The sequence below is a fragment of the Pantherophis guttatus genome, chromosome 2, assembly GCF_059756535.1.
Source record: "Pantherophis guttatus breed Tessera chromosome 2, ASM5975653v1, whole genome shotgun sequence".
Lineage (NCBI taxonomy): Eukaryota > Metazoa > Chordata > Lepidosauria > Squamata > Colubridae > Pantherophis > Pantherophis guttatus.
Window position 1 is genome coordinate 135,550,446 of NC_142064.1, and position 18,777 is coordinate 135,569,222.

An 18,777-nucleotide genomic window follows, 5' to 3' on the forward strand; every position below is an offset into this window, starting at 1 on the left:
TTAACTCTTATAGTCCCTGATCTGTCTCTAAATCCGCCCTGCCCCTTTAAGATTTCTTCTATTGTTATTTTCTTCTTTATTTATGAGCAGCAGATAAAGCACTGGTATTTTCTCAGCCTTGGGTTTTCTTTTTCTTCAGGACCTTCCTCTCTGTGAAAAAAATCCCCCCTTTTTATTTGGCTGCTTTTGCTGCTGCTATCGCACTTCAAAAAACGCCAGTTTCCTCTTGTCTACTCCTTTCTCTCCCACCTGCTTCAAGGTTAAGCTTTTCATAAACAATTCTGCTGATGCTGGGTGGGAAGGCTCAAACAAGAGGGGAGAAAGTTAGCACAGGTGTCTGCAATTATCTCATCAGCCTGTTCTTCCACAGCCATTTCCCATTAACTCTACTAGATAGACCTTTGGCTTGGAGGATAAAAAAGTTTGTGGAGATACTGCTTTTACTTCCCCTCTGTATGGCAAGCTATAGCCTTCAGCTTCTGCTCTTCAGTTCCAGGGGCTGGAAATTGTGGCCTCTGCTGCTCCCAGTAGTCCCAGATGGTGAGGAAGACTGGAAGTTGTTGCTCAAATGACTTGGAAGTCATAGAGGTGGGCCTGGATCTTACAGGAACCTTAGGGGTCTAGTCATTGTGTTGAGTCCTATTTTTAGACCTGTTTATGATACGTAAGCGGATATATGTATGGCATTTCTTCTTGCTTTTTGGGCTGCTTGTAAATCTTGCCAGAGGCAACCTACAGAAAAGCTGTTGCTAACACAGAATAAATAGTATTTGGAAATGCTGCAGAAGTAATTAGGAAATGGAAAGTCAACAGTGATTACAGTAATAAACTGGCTGCTAAGTTACACACCCAGTAAGTTCAATTCTGCAGCAACATGTTTAATTTGACGTAGGACCTTTCAGGATTTTTTTTTTTAAAGGTGTTTTTCTTCAAAGCCTCTGTGGGACTAGTAAATCTACGATCATATAGCATTGAGAAATACAAAAGTATCTCTGATATTTTCAGCACAATCCTGTACCTGTAGCTTTAGGATAATTCATTTTTCAAAGACTAAGTTTTATTAAGCACAGTCAGAGTGATTCTTGATTCTATGTCTGAGCTATAATGATTTTTGCTTGCTCTATAACATAGGAATGGAAGGGTGAACTGTCATGCTTTAGCCTGCATTGCCTATGGAAGCAATTTTCAAATATTTTCCGCAAGTAAAATAAAACATACAAACACTGAGCACCATTAATAAGAGAGTCTATAGTCATGTATGATTAGTTTGCTAGATTTCTTAAACCAGCAGTCCCCAAGGCCCAACCCCTGGGCTGTGGCCTGGTACTGGTCTGTGGCCTATTAGGAACTGGGCTGGGCAAGCAAGCAAAGCTTCATCTGTGCATGTGTGGGATCTAGGTAGAGTGGGAAACCATCCCTCTCCCTTGACTTCCATGAAACTGGCAGCTGGTGCCAAAAAAAAAAAAAAAAGGTTGGGGACCACTATCTTAACATACTTTATGGACAAGAGCTTCTTAAAATATAAATTGTCCTTCACAGTATGAAATTTATATGGGCATGGAATAGTGGTTATGGTGCTGGACTGAGACTGGTTCAAGCCCTCCTTTAGCCATGGAAACTGACTGGGTGAGTTTGGTCCAATTAATCTACCTTGCAATGGTGGTGTTACGTTGAAAATTTGGGAGGAAGGCATGCTCTGTATTGTTTGAGCTCCTGAGCAAAAGGCAGCATAGAAATATTAAGTTTTTCAGGAGGAAATCTGTGCCCTACAGCTCCTGCTGAATAATACGGTAGCTCCAGCAACTTCAGTCATTATGGTCAATAGTGATGGATGTTGGGAACAGCCGTTTTTGAATTTCCCATACTGCTTCCAAACTTGCTTCGGATGTTTCTATGACAGAATGTAGAGCACACTGAGAAAACAATAGGAGAGAAATACTGTATTCTGTGTCTGTACGGTTTAGAAAAAAACTAATTATTTCCTACTTCAGGAGGATTTATAAATAGACTTTGGAGTCCTGCTTGGGGAAAAATGTTTCCTTAGAAGTACCACAATGCAGCAAGTTTCCATTCTCTCTCTCTGTAGTGAACTTTGTCTGTATTTCTGTAGTAAAATAGAATACTTGTGTAGTCATGGTCCTGGGTGCAACTGCCTGTGCTGTACCACAGAAGCCCACTCTATCTTGATCATAAGAGATATGATCAGTTTAATACCTGCTATGGCTTACAGATGTGTACAGTCTGTAATTTTAGTAAGATCACTGAAACTTTCTATTCAAGTTCTTGGAACATGGAGAAGGAATTCTCCTTAATTTTGCTAATGTTTGAATGTTGTGGTGTCATACTTGCAAAATTAGCTGCTCAAAGTTGCCTTCAACCGCAGGATGGATAGCAAATAAATTTGAACACCATCAAATATCAATATCTGCCTGTCCCTGGGAAGGACTTGATAGGTGGACAAAGATGCCACATCCAGTCTGAACATTTAGCTGACTATGTAACGAAAAATAATAATAACAAACTCCTAGTAGACACTAAGAATTCTGTGACTTAATTCCTGGTCAGAAGCTGTTCTGTTCTGGAATACTAAAGGTGGATTTGGCATCCAGGAAAATTGCATTAAATGACTTATCACTACAGTGGTTTCTGGTACTGATAATTCCTTCAGGCTGATACTTGCATGAATTGTGCAGTGTTGAATAGCAGATGTGATCTCAATGACATATTATTTCTATTTCTTTTCAACATGTGTTAAAAAAATTTATTTGACAGGTTTCTTACAGTTTGTTGATTTCCAGAATAAGGTTTCTTGATCTTTGTTGCTCTTAGATTTGGTTATAATAAGCAATATAAACCTGGTACCTGTACACGTTACATTGACAGCTATTTAAATAGATAATTATTTAAGTGTCGCTCATGATTTTGAGGGCTTTTCAATCCAAGAGACTTTGGTACAAATGAATAAGAAACCTTTAACCTTGTTAAAACAAGCACATTTATTCTTGGAAAAAAAATTCCCTAGATTTACCACTTCACTCTTTGCATTCTGTCTGTTTTGTTTTTGAATTATATATTTGTTAGATTTATAATCTGCCTTTCCTTTGATAATTTAAAGTGACATATCTGGGATCTCTCTTCATTTTATTGTAATATCATGGTTGAGAGTGGACTCAAACCTGGATCTCTCTAATTGTAATTTAGTTTTCTCTCCAATGATGCATCTGGGTTTTTTTTTTCCTTCTTAACCTTTTTGTATAATGTATACAATTGGTTCTCATTTATTCACTAATTTTGTATTAGCAAATTGCTTACTTACTAAAATTTATTTGTAACCTTTAAATCAATACTTATGATCCTTTCAATCATTCACTGACATGCACAGAGCAGCCCAAAAATGGATTAACCTGACAGATAGATTCCCAACTCAGGTTCAACAGTGCTCTCAGAGAAGAGGGAGTTGATCTGTTCTCCAAAGCATCTGAGGACAGGACAAGGAGTAATGGATTGAACAATATTAAAGAGAGGTCTAAGCTATTAACATTTAACAATCAGTGGAATAGCTTGCCTCCAGAAATTGTGGGTGTTTCATCACTGGAGGTTTTCCAGAGGAGAATTTGGAATGGTTTAGGCAGGGGTGGGCTTCAAAAATTTTAGCAAGGGGTTCTCTGACTGGTTGCTGGGTGGGCGTGGCTATAGTGGGCGTGGCCTAGTCAGCCTCCTGCACCATGGTGGAGGGAGGCGTTTTTGCCCTCCCCGGGCTCCGGAGGCTTTTCTTGAGCCTCCAGGAGGGTGAAAACAACCTCCCCAGGCTCCAGAGGCCCTCTGGAGGCTGGAAATAGGCCCCTTTCCAGCCTTCCTGAACTTCCGGTAGGCCCGTTTTTCGCCGTCCCCGAGCCTCTTCACGCACCCTGCATTTACCTGCATCCAAAACGGGCAAATGGGGAGTCCTGGGAGGGGCGGAGTGGGGTGGGCAGGGCCAGCCAGGAGTGGGATTTGGGGGTTCTCCGAACTGCACAGAATCTTAGCTAGAGGTTCTTCCGAACCCCTGTGAACCCCCAGCAGCCCACTCCTGGGTTTAGGTTCTCCTGCTTGAGCAAAGGATTGGATTAGAAGACCTCCAAGGTTCCTTCCAACTCTGTTATTCTACATTCTAAGATTTGTAAGGCAATGCTCTGCCTTCTTATTTCAGCTTTCATTCTGTAAACAACTATCCTCTATTTCCCATAGGAGCAATGGTTCAGTATTCGCTAATTCACTGTTTGCATCAACTTAATAGAACATAATTATCACAAATAATGAGAATCAATTCTGTGTGTGTGTGCGATATTTGTATCCTCATATTTAAAAGTGAATCCAGTTATTGGTAGTATGCCTTTGAAAAGATAAAGAAGGGATAGCTCCATAATATTTTTTTTATTGGTCTCACAGGGAACCTTTAGTGTAGAAACATCGTAAGTATTTCACAGATATTTTGGTGTCTTGGTGACTGCCTGGACAAGTCCCTGCAGTTTTCTAGGCAACATATTCAGAAGAGTTTGTCATTTCTGTATGTGTTTTCCAGGAGTGACATGCTACCGGTTTGCACCAGTTCGGGCAAACCAGTTGCGGCGGCGGCGAATGGTTCGGCAAATCAGTAGTGGCGGCAGTGCGAAGTTCTGCCCACCCGCCCAGACGTTGTTACTTCCTGGTTTTAACCAGGAAGTAACTTGTTTTTGACCCTCTGTTCATGCACAGAAGGCTTTGCGCTTGCGCAGAGGGTCCAAAATCGCATGTGAGGCATGCTCTCACATTTCCAAACCAGTAGGGAAGGTAAGTAGATTTCACCCCTGGTGTTTTCTAGGGGAGAGAAAAGAATAACTGGCCCAAAGTCACCCAGCTGGCTTTGTGCCTAAAGTGGAACTAGAACTCACAATCTCCTGTGGTTTGTAGCTTAGTGCCTTAATCACTACACCAAACTGGCTCTTGCAAATCCACACTAGATTGTAGAGTGGATTGCTATCATTTTGTTTGGCAATTTTGTTACTCTACTTCCCATTTTTATAAATTGCACTATCAGGTAAGAAAAATATTACTAAAAAGAATTCAAAAGGGATCCATTTGTATAACATACACATATGACAATTTATCTGTTTACATATAAAATGGAAAACAATTTCTGTGTTTCAAAAAATAATACTGAGCAAAAGGACAGTGTTACCGATTGAAACGTGACAATAGACTTCAGGAATTTTCCCCTTCAGATTATTCTTGGAGCCAAACTATCTTCCATGGAGAGGATGCCTTCAGAGAGCTTTCTTCTGACAGCTCCAGGAACAAAATTCTTCTTTATAAATTAATAGTAATAATTAAAATAAATTAATTATTGCTACTTATCTGTGGGGAAAAGACCACCTGAAACAGAGCTTCAAACATTGGCTTGAGAAAACAAGCAGGTCTGTTATAATATGAAGGCAAGGCAGGAGTTGTATTGATTAATTGGACGGTGAGAAAAATGGAAAATATTAGAGTTGTGAACTATAAGTGTAATTGAAATAACAGAAGTGCAACTTCATAGCTATGCTGGTCTCTGAGAAGGAAGATTGTCAAAATAAATTAATGGATGCTGTAACTCATTTACTTTTAAAGGTTTCCTTCCATTCTATTATCCTTTTTGAGTTAAGCCTTTCTGTTGCTTTTTGTTGAGTGGGGAGGAGGCATTGCAACAAAAACAAATCTGGAATAAGACAGGATTTCAGATTCAGAGAGGATATTTGAAGTCGCGGTTAAAACAAATCATGGTGCTTTTGGCCTAAATGTAAAGCAGCACTTGCTGCTTAAAAGATGGTTTGCAGGAGCATTTAAACCCAATCAGATTAAACAAATCCTAAATCCTATGCATCTCCAGTGTTGATGGAGGAACTACAAGTAATTGTACAGGAACTTTAAAAAAAACCCTATATATTTAAACTTAGCTAATGACCATTCAATTGCTGATATGAAACTGAAATTTAAGAAACTAACTGGGGTTCTATTTATGGAATAATCTGGTTAGAGATAGAATTGCATTTTGTTGTTTTTATATTGGAATTTGGCTTCATTTTGTTATGTCTCATTGATGTGAAAATGTTTTGGTTTTCCTTGGGGAATATCTGCTTTCAGCAGAACTATATGAGATTGACATGCATAATTTATGTTTCTAGGTTGAGGAGAGAAATAAAAAGAGGCTGCATGACTGCTTTTATTGAGTGGTCTTCTTTTCCCTTTGAAGGACTATTAAAATTTTAATAAATACAATGAGGCATAAGTGGCAATGGGTTACTATTTTAAACCAAGAGGCTCATTTGTGTGTGTTGTTTCCCATTTATTTGCCAGGAAAAAAAGATTCCTCATTGCTAAGCTAAATCTCATGGATTTTTTAAAAAGTCTGACAATGAGAATTCCTGCATGTTTTTCGGAATCTCAGCCTTCACAGTATTTCAATCAGTTGTGCCTTGTAGCAGGAACAACATTCAAACAAGTGACTGGAGCTTCCTACAGATTCTGAGGATCTGACAGAAAACAGTGCAAAATGTCACTTTAGACTTTTCCCTCTAAGAGGCTACAATCTAAGTGCATTCCTCAGCAAGGTTATTTAAGGTTAACTATGGGTCTTCCATATTTTCTTGGCTGCTTTTACAGATAAACAGAAAAGACTACCTAAGTGATATTCTGGGATATTTTTTCGCTTTTACTAAATAGGGACCTAAAAGTTTCTGTAAATATATATGTTTGAAAAATATAGATGCAAACTGGCAAGATTTGAGCCAGTTTGGTCTAGCAGTTAAGGCACCAGACTAGAAACCAGGAGACTGTGAGTTCTAGTCCCAGTTTATGTATGAAAGCCAGCTGGGCCAGCCACTCACTTTCAGCCTAAATGATCTCATGGGGTTGTTGTTTTGAGGAAAATAGAAGGAGGGAAAGTGTATTATGTTCGCCGCCTTGAGTTATTTATAAAAATAATAAAGGTGAAGATAAACAAATATATTTCTAGCTTTGTTATGGGTACTCTTTTATGTTTTTAAATAGTTTTAACCAGGCGTATGGGATTGCTTAAAGATATTGGCTAACAGTTTCTCTCTGTTGATCAAGCTGACAGTTGGTTTTCTTTCTGGCTGGTAAAACTTGTTTTCTTCTGTCATCTTCAATCCCTACAAAATATACTGTAGACTTTCTCCCACAATCCAGCCAGCTCTTTGTCTTCAGCACCATCTTCCAGTTCATACTATGCTTTGTTTCAAATATTTTCTGCAATCCCAGAAACAAAATAAAGTTTTAGCAGTTTAACATTGCACAGTAGAATTACCAGTTGTCGATGCATTTTTCTAAAACAAACAGGTAATCAACTGCCAGGACTGCCTATATCCAGTGGTGGGATTGAGCCAGTTCGCACCACTTCGGGAGAACCGCTTGTTAACTTTCTGAGCAGTTTGGTGAATTGGTTTTTGGAAGAAATCATTAGGGCAGAGAACCGGTTGTTAAATTATTTGAATCCCACCACTGTCTATATCCATCTTAGATGCCAGCCTTTACATGTTTTCATTCAGTTCACTTTCCTCAGTTCCCAGAGTTCTCTGGTAATTTAAGACTGCCTCTCCAATGCCATGTCAGAGCTCTTCTTTCTCCTACAGGAACATTTTCCTATGACAAAGTAAACTAACACCTAATCTCAGTTTCTGTTGTCAGTTACTACGCTAGAACAAAACATTTGTCTGCTTTTCCAACTATATATATGAGCAGCTAGCAAAAAGTTATAGAATATAGAACAAAGAAAGTTAGGGTTTGGAAGAGACCTCTCTCTCTCTCTCTCTCTTTCTCTCTCTCTCCCCCCCCTCCTTCCCTCCCTCCTTCCCTCCCTCTCCCTCTTTCCCTCTCGGGGTGGGGGGAATCCATAGTGATACATTTATGTGATATACCACATATCTTTCCAACAGAGGCCTGAGGATGAGGCGATTGTTGATTTGGGAGGCACCAGCAATGTTGTTAACATTCATTATGAACCAGAGGAGCTGGAAGGTAAGACAATCATTTTCTAGTGTTTTCCTCTTCCTCTTATTTTTCTATTACATCATGAGTCATTTAAATATTTGAGAATGGAACTAAATGTGTTTTCTATTTGGAGCTACCTTTGTATAATGAAAAGTATTTTACGAATCATGCAACCAAAAGCATTCTACAGTTGTTTAAAACAAAGAAAACCCATCAAAATTATTACCAAAAAATATCACAATCTACTTTTGGAATGTTGAGTTGTTTCATTTTTAAAATGGTAATTCTTTATTTATGTCATGCAGAACAGTTATAAGGGCCTTGAGGCAAGAAGAAATTCATGATAGATTTTTTTTCATACCGAAAAAGCATTATCCGCCAAATATTATATTTGCATATTATAAAAGTATATAACAGCTGCTAAGGTCATTCATTGGAGAACAGGATCAATTCTCATCAGTATGTTGATGATTCAGCTGTATATGTAGACCTCTAGTCAATGGAGTGATGCTGTTAAGATCATGTCCCGATGGCTGGAGGCTGCTGTGGTCCCAGTGCGGAGTAACAAACTGAGACTCAATCCTAGCAGGATTGACTGGCTTTGTGTACTGGACAGCTCAGATCAGGGGCTTTTCGTCTCTAGTTCAGAATGGGGTTCCAGATGCAACAGATACTCAGTTTGGGAGACTTCTAGGATCCTCTTAAAGAGCAGGTTGCATCTGTAGCAACCCAGGCCTTTGTACAGATTCCTAATTGCACCTATATGTGGATAGGGAGGGCCCTTCTCATGGTCACTCTTGCCTTGGTTACCTCAGGTATAGAATATTGTTCTTTGCTTTATATGGGTTGCCCTTGAGGGCTACTCAGAAGCTTCAACTGGTAATATCAGCAATTTCTAGTATGATCCTATACTGGGGTTAATATGCAGTTTATTCAAAACTATATTCGGGGAAAGCTGCATTTTAAGTATATAGCAGTTACTATACTATTAATAGCATACAGCAGCAGAAGTATGTTTTCTACTGATTTAGGAAAAATGCACAGAAAGCATGCAGTGGAAGAGTCACTGAAACAAATCAAAATTAGACTGAGTCCTACTGTTGAATCAAATAGATAACTGAATCTATACAATAGAAGAGAATCTTCTGACTCTATACATTTTTATAAAGGTCAATGAAGTGGACTGAATGCCGCTAAAAGCATACAAAGAAAAGGTGTGGGGAGATAGAGATACATCCATTTTAAAGATGTTCTCTAACTCACACGTTGTTTGTTGTCTTTAGTCTGTAGCTGTTACTTATGAATTCTGCAGGTGAGATTCTTGCATACCAGTAGTGATTTGATCAGAAGGCTGGTTACATTCCCTCCTATGGGGTTGATTCTGATTGGAGAAAAACACCTCTATTTAATAAAACATTCTTGTTACGAGATTCAGAGTGGTAGAATGGTGGGCTTATGCCTCAGTACCTTGCTTAAGAACATGCTTGTCAGTGTTTTAATTTAAATTTGTAACTTATACTTAAGATACCGATTTTCTTTATGGATTTAGAAATGACTTATGTATGTTGCCCGCTTCAAGTCTTTATCACATCCTCAAAAGCAAGCAGGTTGTCAATTCCAATAAATAATTCTTTTTATGCCAAAAGAAGCATCACTCTTGAGAGTCAGTACAAAGGGGAAATAAGTAATTATTTCTGTAGCTTATACTTTATTCTCTTTATACTTGTTCCGGATCCTGCCTGGCACAATGTGTTTAAATTAGTAATAAAGAGCGCAGCCACAAAATGTCACAAAATCTTTCCTCTCTTGTGAATTCAGATATCTGTTTTCAATGCTGTTTTCATTGAATAATAATAATAATAAAGGAAAGAGAGCTCATATCCATGAACTGAGTGAACTTTCCTTATCCCTAAAAATGTACAACATGAATTCTGTGAGATAAGGTTTTACAAAGTCTAAAGAGTATTGCTTCCAAGTAGATTTGCATACACTTTGCTGTTTTATGTTTGCTAGAAAGTTAAACTCTGGATAGGTGAGGTATAGAATTGTATCTGAACAAACTACCACCTTGGTAGAACAAAAGACAGCAAAAGTGAACAATCTATATATTGTCTTGAAGCCACCTTGTTCAAGAATACATAAAAGGAAACCCCACTATAGGTGGTCCTCGACCTATGACCACAATTGAACCAGGGGTGGGTTCTACTTACCTTTACTACCGGTTTGCAACGGGATCCCCTTGCTTCTGCGCATGCACAGAAGCTTCTGTGCACTCACAGATCACCGACAGTGATCCAGGACAGTGGGCGGGGCCTCCCACCAGTTTTACTACTGGTTCTTGCGAACCGGTCCAAACCGGGGGCAACCCACCACTGAATTGAACCCAAAATTTCTGTTGCTAAGCTAGACAGTTATTAAGTGAGTTCTGCCCCATTTTACAACCTTTCTTGCTACAAATCAGTTACTGATTTGATTTATATCGCTGCCCACCGCAACCAAGGGTGGTAATAAAGCATAAATTAAAACCAAATTACAATCACAATTCAAAGAAGAAAATTAAATAAATATAGCAGTTGAGAAAAATAACAATCGTTGAAAATTATAATTCATAGATGCTAACATAACCAGAAAATGAAGCCCTTCACATTTTTTTTTTTGCTAGCTACCTCAGACTGCAAAAGCAAGGAAATTGTCAAATACCCAAGAGGTTATTATGTGTTAAACAGTTAAAACAACTGTGTTTAACTTGATGACTTATAAAACAGGTAAAAATAGATCCCTAAAAAATGGTTGTCCAGAAAATTGTGGTCTCCTTTCCTGCTTATGAATGCTGATCCTAATCTACGCAGATAACTGGATGTTTTTTTAATCAGTATGCACCAAGCATAGCTTTCATTGTCTTTTCTTCCAATCCAATTCTCCTGAGTGTATAGGCCTTTTTACGAGAAATTTTCTTTCCCCTTGCGCAGTGGACAGGCAATTACAAAAGAGACTCCTACTCTCTCATTTCCTATATTAATATGATTCCCCCTGAGCCTGCAACATGTTTTCACCATTAATATCAGGGAATTCTCACCAGGAGCAAATGTGAAACTCTTGGTAGCATAATCATCCTGGCTAAACTCATGCCTGAGCCGAGGCTCTTAAGAGACAGAGAAGGAATGCTTACAATTTTTCTGTCAATGGAGAATGTTAAGTGGTATGAACAAAATATACAGAAAGGCAAGTCCAAAAGATGAAGCAATCAGACTATGTTCTCAAATGAGCAGTTCATCTCATAGTCATCTAAAAATGGACTTGTGCTACATGGGAACTATAATTCATAGTAATTATTAAAGTACCGTCCACATGGTAATGTTGGATTTCCCTCTTTTAGTGCTAGTTTTGATTGTAAGGTTTTATTTATTTATTTTATTTTATATTTATTTATTTATTTATTTATTTATTTATTTATTTATTTATTTATTTATTTATTTATTTTGTCGAGCATGTATAAGATAACAGGTAAAAGTATAAACATAATTTGAATACATGAAAAGTGTAAGTAAAAAGGAATATTATGACAGGGACGGTAGCAGTGGTGAGTTTCAAATTCTTTTACTACCGGTTCTGTGGGTGTGGCTTGGTGGGCATGGCTTGGTGGGCGTGACAGGGGAAGGATACTGTAAAATCTCCATTCCCTCCCCAATCCAGGGGAAGGATACTGCAAATCCCCATTTCCTCCCGACAGCTGGGACTTGGGAGGCAGAGAATAGATGGGGGCTGGGCCAGTCAGAGTTTTTATTACCGGTTTTATTTATTTATTTATTTATTTATTTTTATTTTATTGAATTTGTATACCGCCCTATTCCCGAAGGACTCAGGGCAGTGAACAGCCATAGAATAAAACATATAAATACAAAATTTAAAATAGACTAAAACGAATTAAATAATTTGGCTGAACAAATTTAAAACCCCAATAATTTAAAACCAAATTTAAAATTTCCATTTAAAAACGGGAAAGACTTAGGTCAGGCCGGCTTGATGAAATAGGAAAGTCTTGAGCGCGCAACGGAAGGTACGCAGATCTGGGATCCTCCATATCTCCGGGGGGCGCTCGTTCCAGATAGTAGGTGCCCCCACAGAGAAGGCTCTCCCCCTGGGGGCCGCCAGTCCACATTGTTTGGCCGACGGCACCCAGAGGAGCCCCTCTCTATGGGAGCGTACTGGTCGGTGGGAGGCTATTGGTGGTAGCAGGCAGTCCCGTAAATAACCAGGTCCTAAGCCATGGAGCACTCTAAAGGTAATAACCGAAACTTTGAAGCGCACTCAGAAGACTACCAGGAGCCAGTGCAGCTCACGCACGAGAGGTGTTACATGGGAGCGCCACGTCGCTCCCATCACCACCCGCGCAGCCGCACTCTGCACCAGTTGGAGCCTCTGAGTGCTCCTCAAGGGGAGCCCCATGTAGAGAACGTTACAATAGTCCAGACGGGAGGTGACGAGGGCATGAGTGACCATGCATAAGGAGTCCCGATCTAGAAAGGGACGCAACTGGTGAATCAGGCGAACCTGATGAAAAATCCTCCCGGTCACGGCCGTCAAGTGCTCTTCTAAAGACAGCCGTGAATCCAGGTGGACACCCAAGTTGCGGGCCCTTTCTGTGGGGGCCAATGATTCGCCCCCAATAGTCAGCGATGGCACCAGCTGACTATATCGGGACGTCGGAAACCACAGCCACTCGGTCTTGGATGGGTTGAGCCTGAGCCTGTTTCTCCCCATCCAGATCCGTACAGCCTCCAGGCACCGGGACATCACTTCAAGGGCATCGTTGGGGTGGTCTGGGTTCTCCGAACTACTCAAAATTTCCGCTACCGGTTCTCCAGAACTGGTCAGAACCTGCTGAAACCCACCTCTGGACAGTAGGCACGCTGATGCACTTATGCATGCTCCTTACAGACCTCTTAGGAATGGGGTGAGGTTAACAGTAGACAGTTTAAGGTTAAAGGTTTGGGGGTTTGGGGAAGAAACTACAGAGTCAGGTAGTGCATTCCAGGCATTGCCCACTCTGTTACTGAAGTCATATTTTCTGCAATCAACTTTGGACCGGTTTACCTTGAGTTTGTATCTATTATTTGCTCGTGTATTGTTGTGGTTGAAGCTGAAGTAATCATTGACAGGTAGGACATTGTGGCAGATAATTCAGATTCAGAAACCAACAAGCTTGCTGTACTGACTTAGTTTGTACATCACACTATATAAACCTGGGGTGAAATCCAGCAGGTTCTGACAGGTTCTGGAGAACCGGTAGCGGAAATTTTGAGTAATTCGGAGAACTGGCAAATACCACCTCTGGTTGGCCCCAGAGTGGGGTGGGAATAGAGATTTTGCAATATTCTTCCCCCAGGAGTGGGGAGAGAATGGAGATTTTGCAGTATCTTTCCCCTGGAGTGGGGTGGGAATGGAGATTTTGCAGTATTCTTCCCCTGCCATGCCCATTAAGCCACGCCCACAGAACCAGTAGTAAAAAAATTTGGATTTCACCACTGATATAAACCATTCAACCATTTAAAGATTTAGCAGATGAGAGACAAATCAGAAGGCAGATAGGTAAAAACTCATAGGAAATTCATTTGAACAGTAATGGGAATCCATCCCTGGGCTTACTTTGAAGTTGTGATGGAGGCCAGAAATATTCTCTTCCACCATTTATCCTCTCACTGTCAATTATTGGAAGTCTTTCTGGGTAATTGTGGTGCTATCCAATCCAAGTTAGAGATCATACAGAATCTTGGTAGCTTTTTGTGTGACTAACAGGCAAGACGCTTTGAAGACAAAATAGGTCAAATATGGCAAAAATCAGCTACAGTTTCAGCAGTTTGGCCCTGTGTGAATTAATACATATTAGTCTATGTGATTTCTATGCCATTTCCATAGAGGTCAAATTAGTAGTCTGGAGCACTTCTAACCCATCTTTGACATTAGGCGCCCAGGTGTTTTTTTTTTTAAAAAAATATGAAGTACCTTCCATTAGCTCAGGCTCTACTGGGGTAGAGATAGCTGCATTACAAAAATCCATCCCTTGGAAATGTCTTGTTTAGATTACTGTAATGCACTATACCTGGGGCTGCCATTGATGATGATTCAGAAATGTCAATTGTACTACAAAATATTGCAGCAAGATTTGAACTGTGAAGCAAATTCATCACACCAGTCCTTTATTCTTTTTACTGGCTTGCAGATCAATTCCAACCCCAATTATAGATTTTGGTTTTAATCTATATAGCCCTTCATCATTTGGGACTGCAATATCTTCTTTTTACACTTCTTTTTATATGTTCCTACTCTTTCCCCTAAGGATATTTATAGAAAGCTTGTACTCTGGGTGCACTCTCTCATGCTGAGGTGTAACAACTGGCTGAGGACAGGTGTTTTCAGTCTTCACCATTTTTATTGCCTTTTCTGCCTCTGGCAAAGTCATTTTTATTTACCAAGCTTTTAGGAACAAGATGATGTTACTGGGGATTTTAATTGCTTTAGTACTAATTTTACAGTTTTAACATAGATTTTTATCACTTGTTTTATCCTTTTAAAATTCTTTTTGATTGTAATTTTTAAGTGTAAATTACATTGGGGTTTTTTTTGAAGGAAAGCAAGCAAGCAAGCAAGCAAACAAACAAGTAAATAAATGAATGAATGAATGAATGAATGAATGAATGAATGAATAAATAAATGCATATTTGTTGTCTTAATGTAATCCCCAAACTTCATTGTTCATTTTCAGTCAAGGCTGCTTCTGACTGCAGGATGCAATCCTACCCCCCTCTCCAAATTCAAAAGTTTTAATCACGTTCTGTTAATGGTTTGATTCCTCAGTTCATTCTGGATGGAATCATCCTACACCGCATATTTAGATGATATATTTAGCTTTAAGAAAATCATGGATAGGTATTTCATTAGCTACTTAAGAAGGACAAGAAATTATGAGCAGTTGTTGTGTTGTAACAACTCTAATGAATTAGTATGTACAAAAACTGGTGTAGTTTGCCTGGAGTGTAATGACAGCTTAAAATATAAATAGTCCTTGTTTGATGAATGCTTTGTTTAGTAATCATTTGCAGTTATGACAATGGTAATTTTTTTTACAACCAATCCTTGCATTTGTTTTATTTATTTATTTAAAGCATTTATATAGCTTCCCATCTTCTAACCAATTCTGGGCAGCTCTCAAGGACTCCCATATCTGTAGAGCAAAGGAAAGCAAGATTAAAAGAAACAAGATAATAAATACATTTGCTTCACTTAGCAACTGCTTTGCTTAACAGCTCAGTTACCGATTCCAAATGTGGTTGTTAATTGAGGAATACCTATCTACAATTTATGTATATAAGTAGTCCTCAAGTGACAACAGTTCATTTAGTAGGATCGTTCAAAGTTACAATGGCATTGAAAAAAGTCACACTTATGAACATTGCAGCATCCCCATGATCATATGATCAAAATTCAGATGCTTGGCAACTGATTCATATTTATGACGGTTGCAGTGTCCTGGGGTCATGTGATCACCTTTTGCGACCGTCTGCCAAGCAAACTGAATGGGGAAGCCAGATTCAGTTAACAACCATGTTACTAACTTAAGACTTAATACCTATAACAACTAGATAGACAGATAGATGATAGATAGATAGATAGATAGATAGATAGATAGATAGATAGATAGGTGGGTAGGTGGATGGATGGATGGATGGATGGATGGATAGATGGATGGATGGAATTCTTTATTGGCCAAGTGTGATTGGACACATAAGGAATTTGTCTTTGGTGCATATGCTCTCAGTTACATAAAAAGAGAAGATACATTCATCAAGAATCATAAGGTACAACACTTAATGATAGTCATTCTATGGCAAGAAAAGCCATAAAATAGGACAAAACTCACTTAATAAGTGTCTCGCTTAGCAACAGAAATTATGGACTCAATTGTCATAAATCAAGGACTACCTGTATATATTGGACTGATGTTCCAAGGTCTACATCAATATAATGACCAAATGTGGCTTTAACAAGGAAGATGACTTTCTGTATTTCTGATAGTTTGTTGGTGTAATTTCAACAAAGTCAAAGCCATAAATAACTGACAATCTGCTTTTGTTCCAGGGCATAGGACATTATATGTTGGGGTACGGATGCCTTTGGTTAAACAAGGCCACAGACACCACAGACCCCACGGCCCCAAACACAGGAAACGAGATCGGATAAAGGAAAGTATATTGGAGGCGCATGAAACTTACGGTAAGTGTGTGTTGATAATAGAACCAAGCGGGAGAGTGAGCCATAGTCTCCTATCTGCCATACTATTGCTGTATATAGTTCTTTAGGATCTTACGGAGGCATGCAGAATACGGCTGAGAACTTTTAGTAACTCCAAGTGCCAAAGCAAATCCTTAATCTTTGGAGATGGACAGATGGACCTATTATCTCTGAAATAGCAGGATTACCCTAGGCCTAGAGTCACACAACCACAAAGGCATTTGCAGGCCATTATTCTAATCCAGTGTTTGATTCAGAAACTAAAATTGGTGGTAGCTTATCCTCTGCTTCTCCTAATGGAGGAACCTGAACCTCCAGCCAATCAGTTCTATTATGGAACTGCTCTTAGAGCAGCACACTTAATGTTCAACTAAAAGTTGCCCATTGCAGCTGAATTTTGTATAATCCTGCCTTCCTGGTAGCAAAGGATGTGTTTGCATGCTAGCCTTTTAGGTACATTGGAAAGTATTGTTATGCTCCCCTCCCCCATCAGTGTTGTGTCTATTGCATGGGTCTGCAACCTTAAACACTCAAACAGCCATTTGGACCCGCTTCCCACAGAAATCACCAGGAGCCACAAAACCTGGATGGGTGTGGCCAACTCGACATCACTCATTCCCACCCAGTCACATGACACCCCCAACCATGCTTACCCAAGTTTTGTGGCTCCTGGTGTTTTCTGTGGAAAACAAATCTCTCTCTCTCTCTCTCCTTCCCTCCCTCCTTCCCTCCCCCCCCTCTCGTGTGTGTGTGTGTGTGTGTGTGTGTGTGTGTGTGTGTGTGTATTCCCTCTTGAATCATTTCCAAAAACAGGCGAGGGTTGTTGTTGTTGTTGTTGTTGTTGTTTTGCTGATGTTGTTCTTTCTTCTTCTTTGGGTGCTTTGGGTGCATATTTAAATCAAGAGTCATTTCAGGTTCCCAAATAAATGAAACTCTTTCATTTCCCGGCTGTGGCTCCTGTCAGCTGAACCCACCACTGGCTAGTCCGGCCCCTCGCCCTCCCCTCCCAGAAACTCCTCGCCTGGCCTGAGAAGGTAAGGGCGATGGCGGGCAATGGAGACTCGCTCCATATTCCAGAGTGGGAGCGAAGCACCCCTGTACTTGCCACATCTTGCAGACACTTCTTCCAACCCTTGTTGGTGCTGCGCACACCTTGATTGCTCAGGGAGATGCGCGACTTGCTCTCCGCCCCGAGACAGTGGCTTGGCCTGGCTGCGGCCACTGCCACTGCTGTTGCCACTTCCATAGCCTGCCCACTGCTCTCACAGCGCCTTGCTCAGCACAGTTAAATTTAGCGTGCTTCACAACGGGGGAGTCTTCACAATGGCCTCCTCCTGGAGCCCATTACAATGCAGAGCATCGGCCGCAACTGGGCTGGGCCAGTGTCTCGGGGAAGAAAGCAAGTTGCGGGTCTCCCCGAGCGACCAAGGTGCCCGCAGCACCAACAAGGACCAGAAGAAGCACCTACAAGATATGGCAAGTACAGGGATGCTTCGCTCCCGCTCTGGAATATGGAGTGACTCTCCATCCCCCACCGTCGCCCTTACCTTCTCAGGCCAGGCGAGGAGTGACTGGGAGGGGAGGGCGAGAGATGGGGCCAGCCAGTAGGACCATGCACGCGCTCACATTTGCAAACCGGTAGGGAAGGTAAGTGAATCCCACTGCTGGTGTAAACTCTAAAATAGATAACATTCTAAGTATTTTTTTAAAGTTGTAAAACTTGCCACAAAAACAAGGAAATGGGAAATCCCACCTGTATTCATCTGTGATGTAATCCCATACACTTTGCATCCTTAAGCCAATCCAGTAAAAGTACATTACATGCGATGCTGAGCCTGGAAGAGACTTTCCACCTTGTTACTTAGATCACAGCTCATAGGGTGCCACCAGGGACTGAACATTTAGATATCAGTCAGACAACTGACTGAATGCAGCTAAGACATTCAGATAATATGTTGCCGGAATAAGGAATCTAAAAGGAACTGAAAGATTAGAATGGCACATCACAAATGAAAGATACTTGGTACGAATTTACTTAGCAAAAACAAACGAAATTGCAATATAATCTAAAGTGCAAGACGTGGGCATCGTTGCTCATAGGTTAATTATTGACTGATCTTTTCTAGGCTCAGAACTAAGTAGAATTCGTTTGATTAGAAACCTCCAGGAAACAGAAGGCTGTAAACTACAGAGGGAATTATAAATAAATCCCAGAAGAAGGAAATATTAACCTACTACTTTGTAGTTACCAAAAAATCTATATGAGTGGGTCCATGAAGTTAAATTTCATTTAAAGGTGACTTTACTTTTGTGGTAACTTTTTTTTAATGAGCTTCTGATTCTGCAGATTCTATTTACTTCTCCACTAATAGCAAAATTATTAATAATGACTTTCATTCACCAAAGAATAGAACATCAGAAACAACAAACTAAAAGAATCGCATCTTTGACTGATATTTTTGAGAACTGATGACCTTGCAAGAT

The 18,777-nt window shown here is 40.0% G+C and overlaps 1 protein-coding gene across 1 annotated transcript in view; it reads left to right on the top strand.

Annotated features, from left to right (window-relative positions):
• SLC4A8 (solute carrier family 4 member 8) overlaps positions 1-18,777 on the top strand; it is a 107,843-nt gene that overhangs the window by 30,124 nt on the left and 58,942 nt on the right. Inside the window, exons 2-3 of the mRNA XM_034412235.3 lie at positions 7,950-8,031; positions 16,141-16,275. Coding sequence (XP_034268126.2) covers positions 7,950-8,031; positions 16,141-16,275 — 217 coding nt within the window. The remainder of the gene's footprint in view (positions 1-7,949; positions 8,032-16,140; positions 16,276-18,777) is intronic.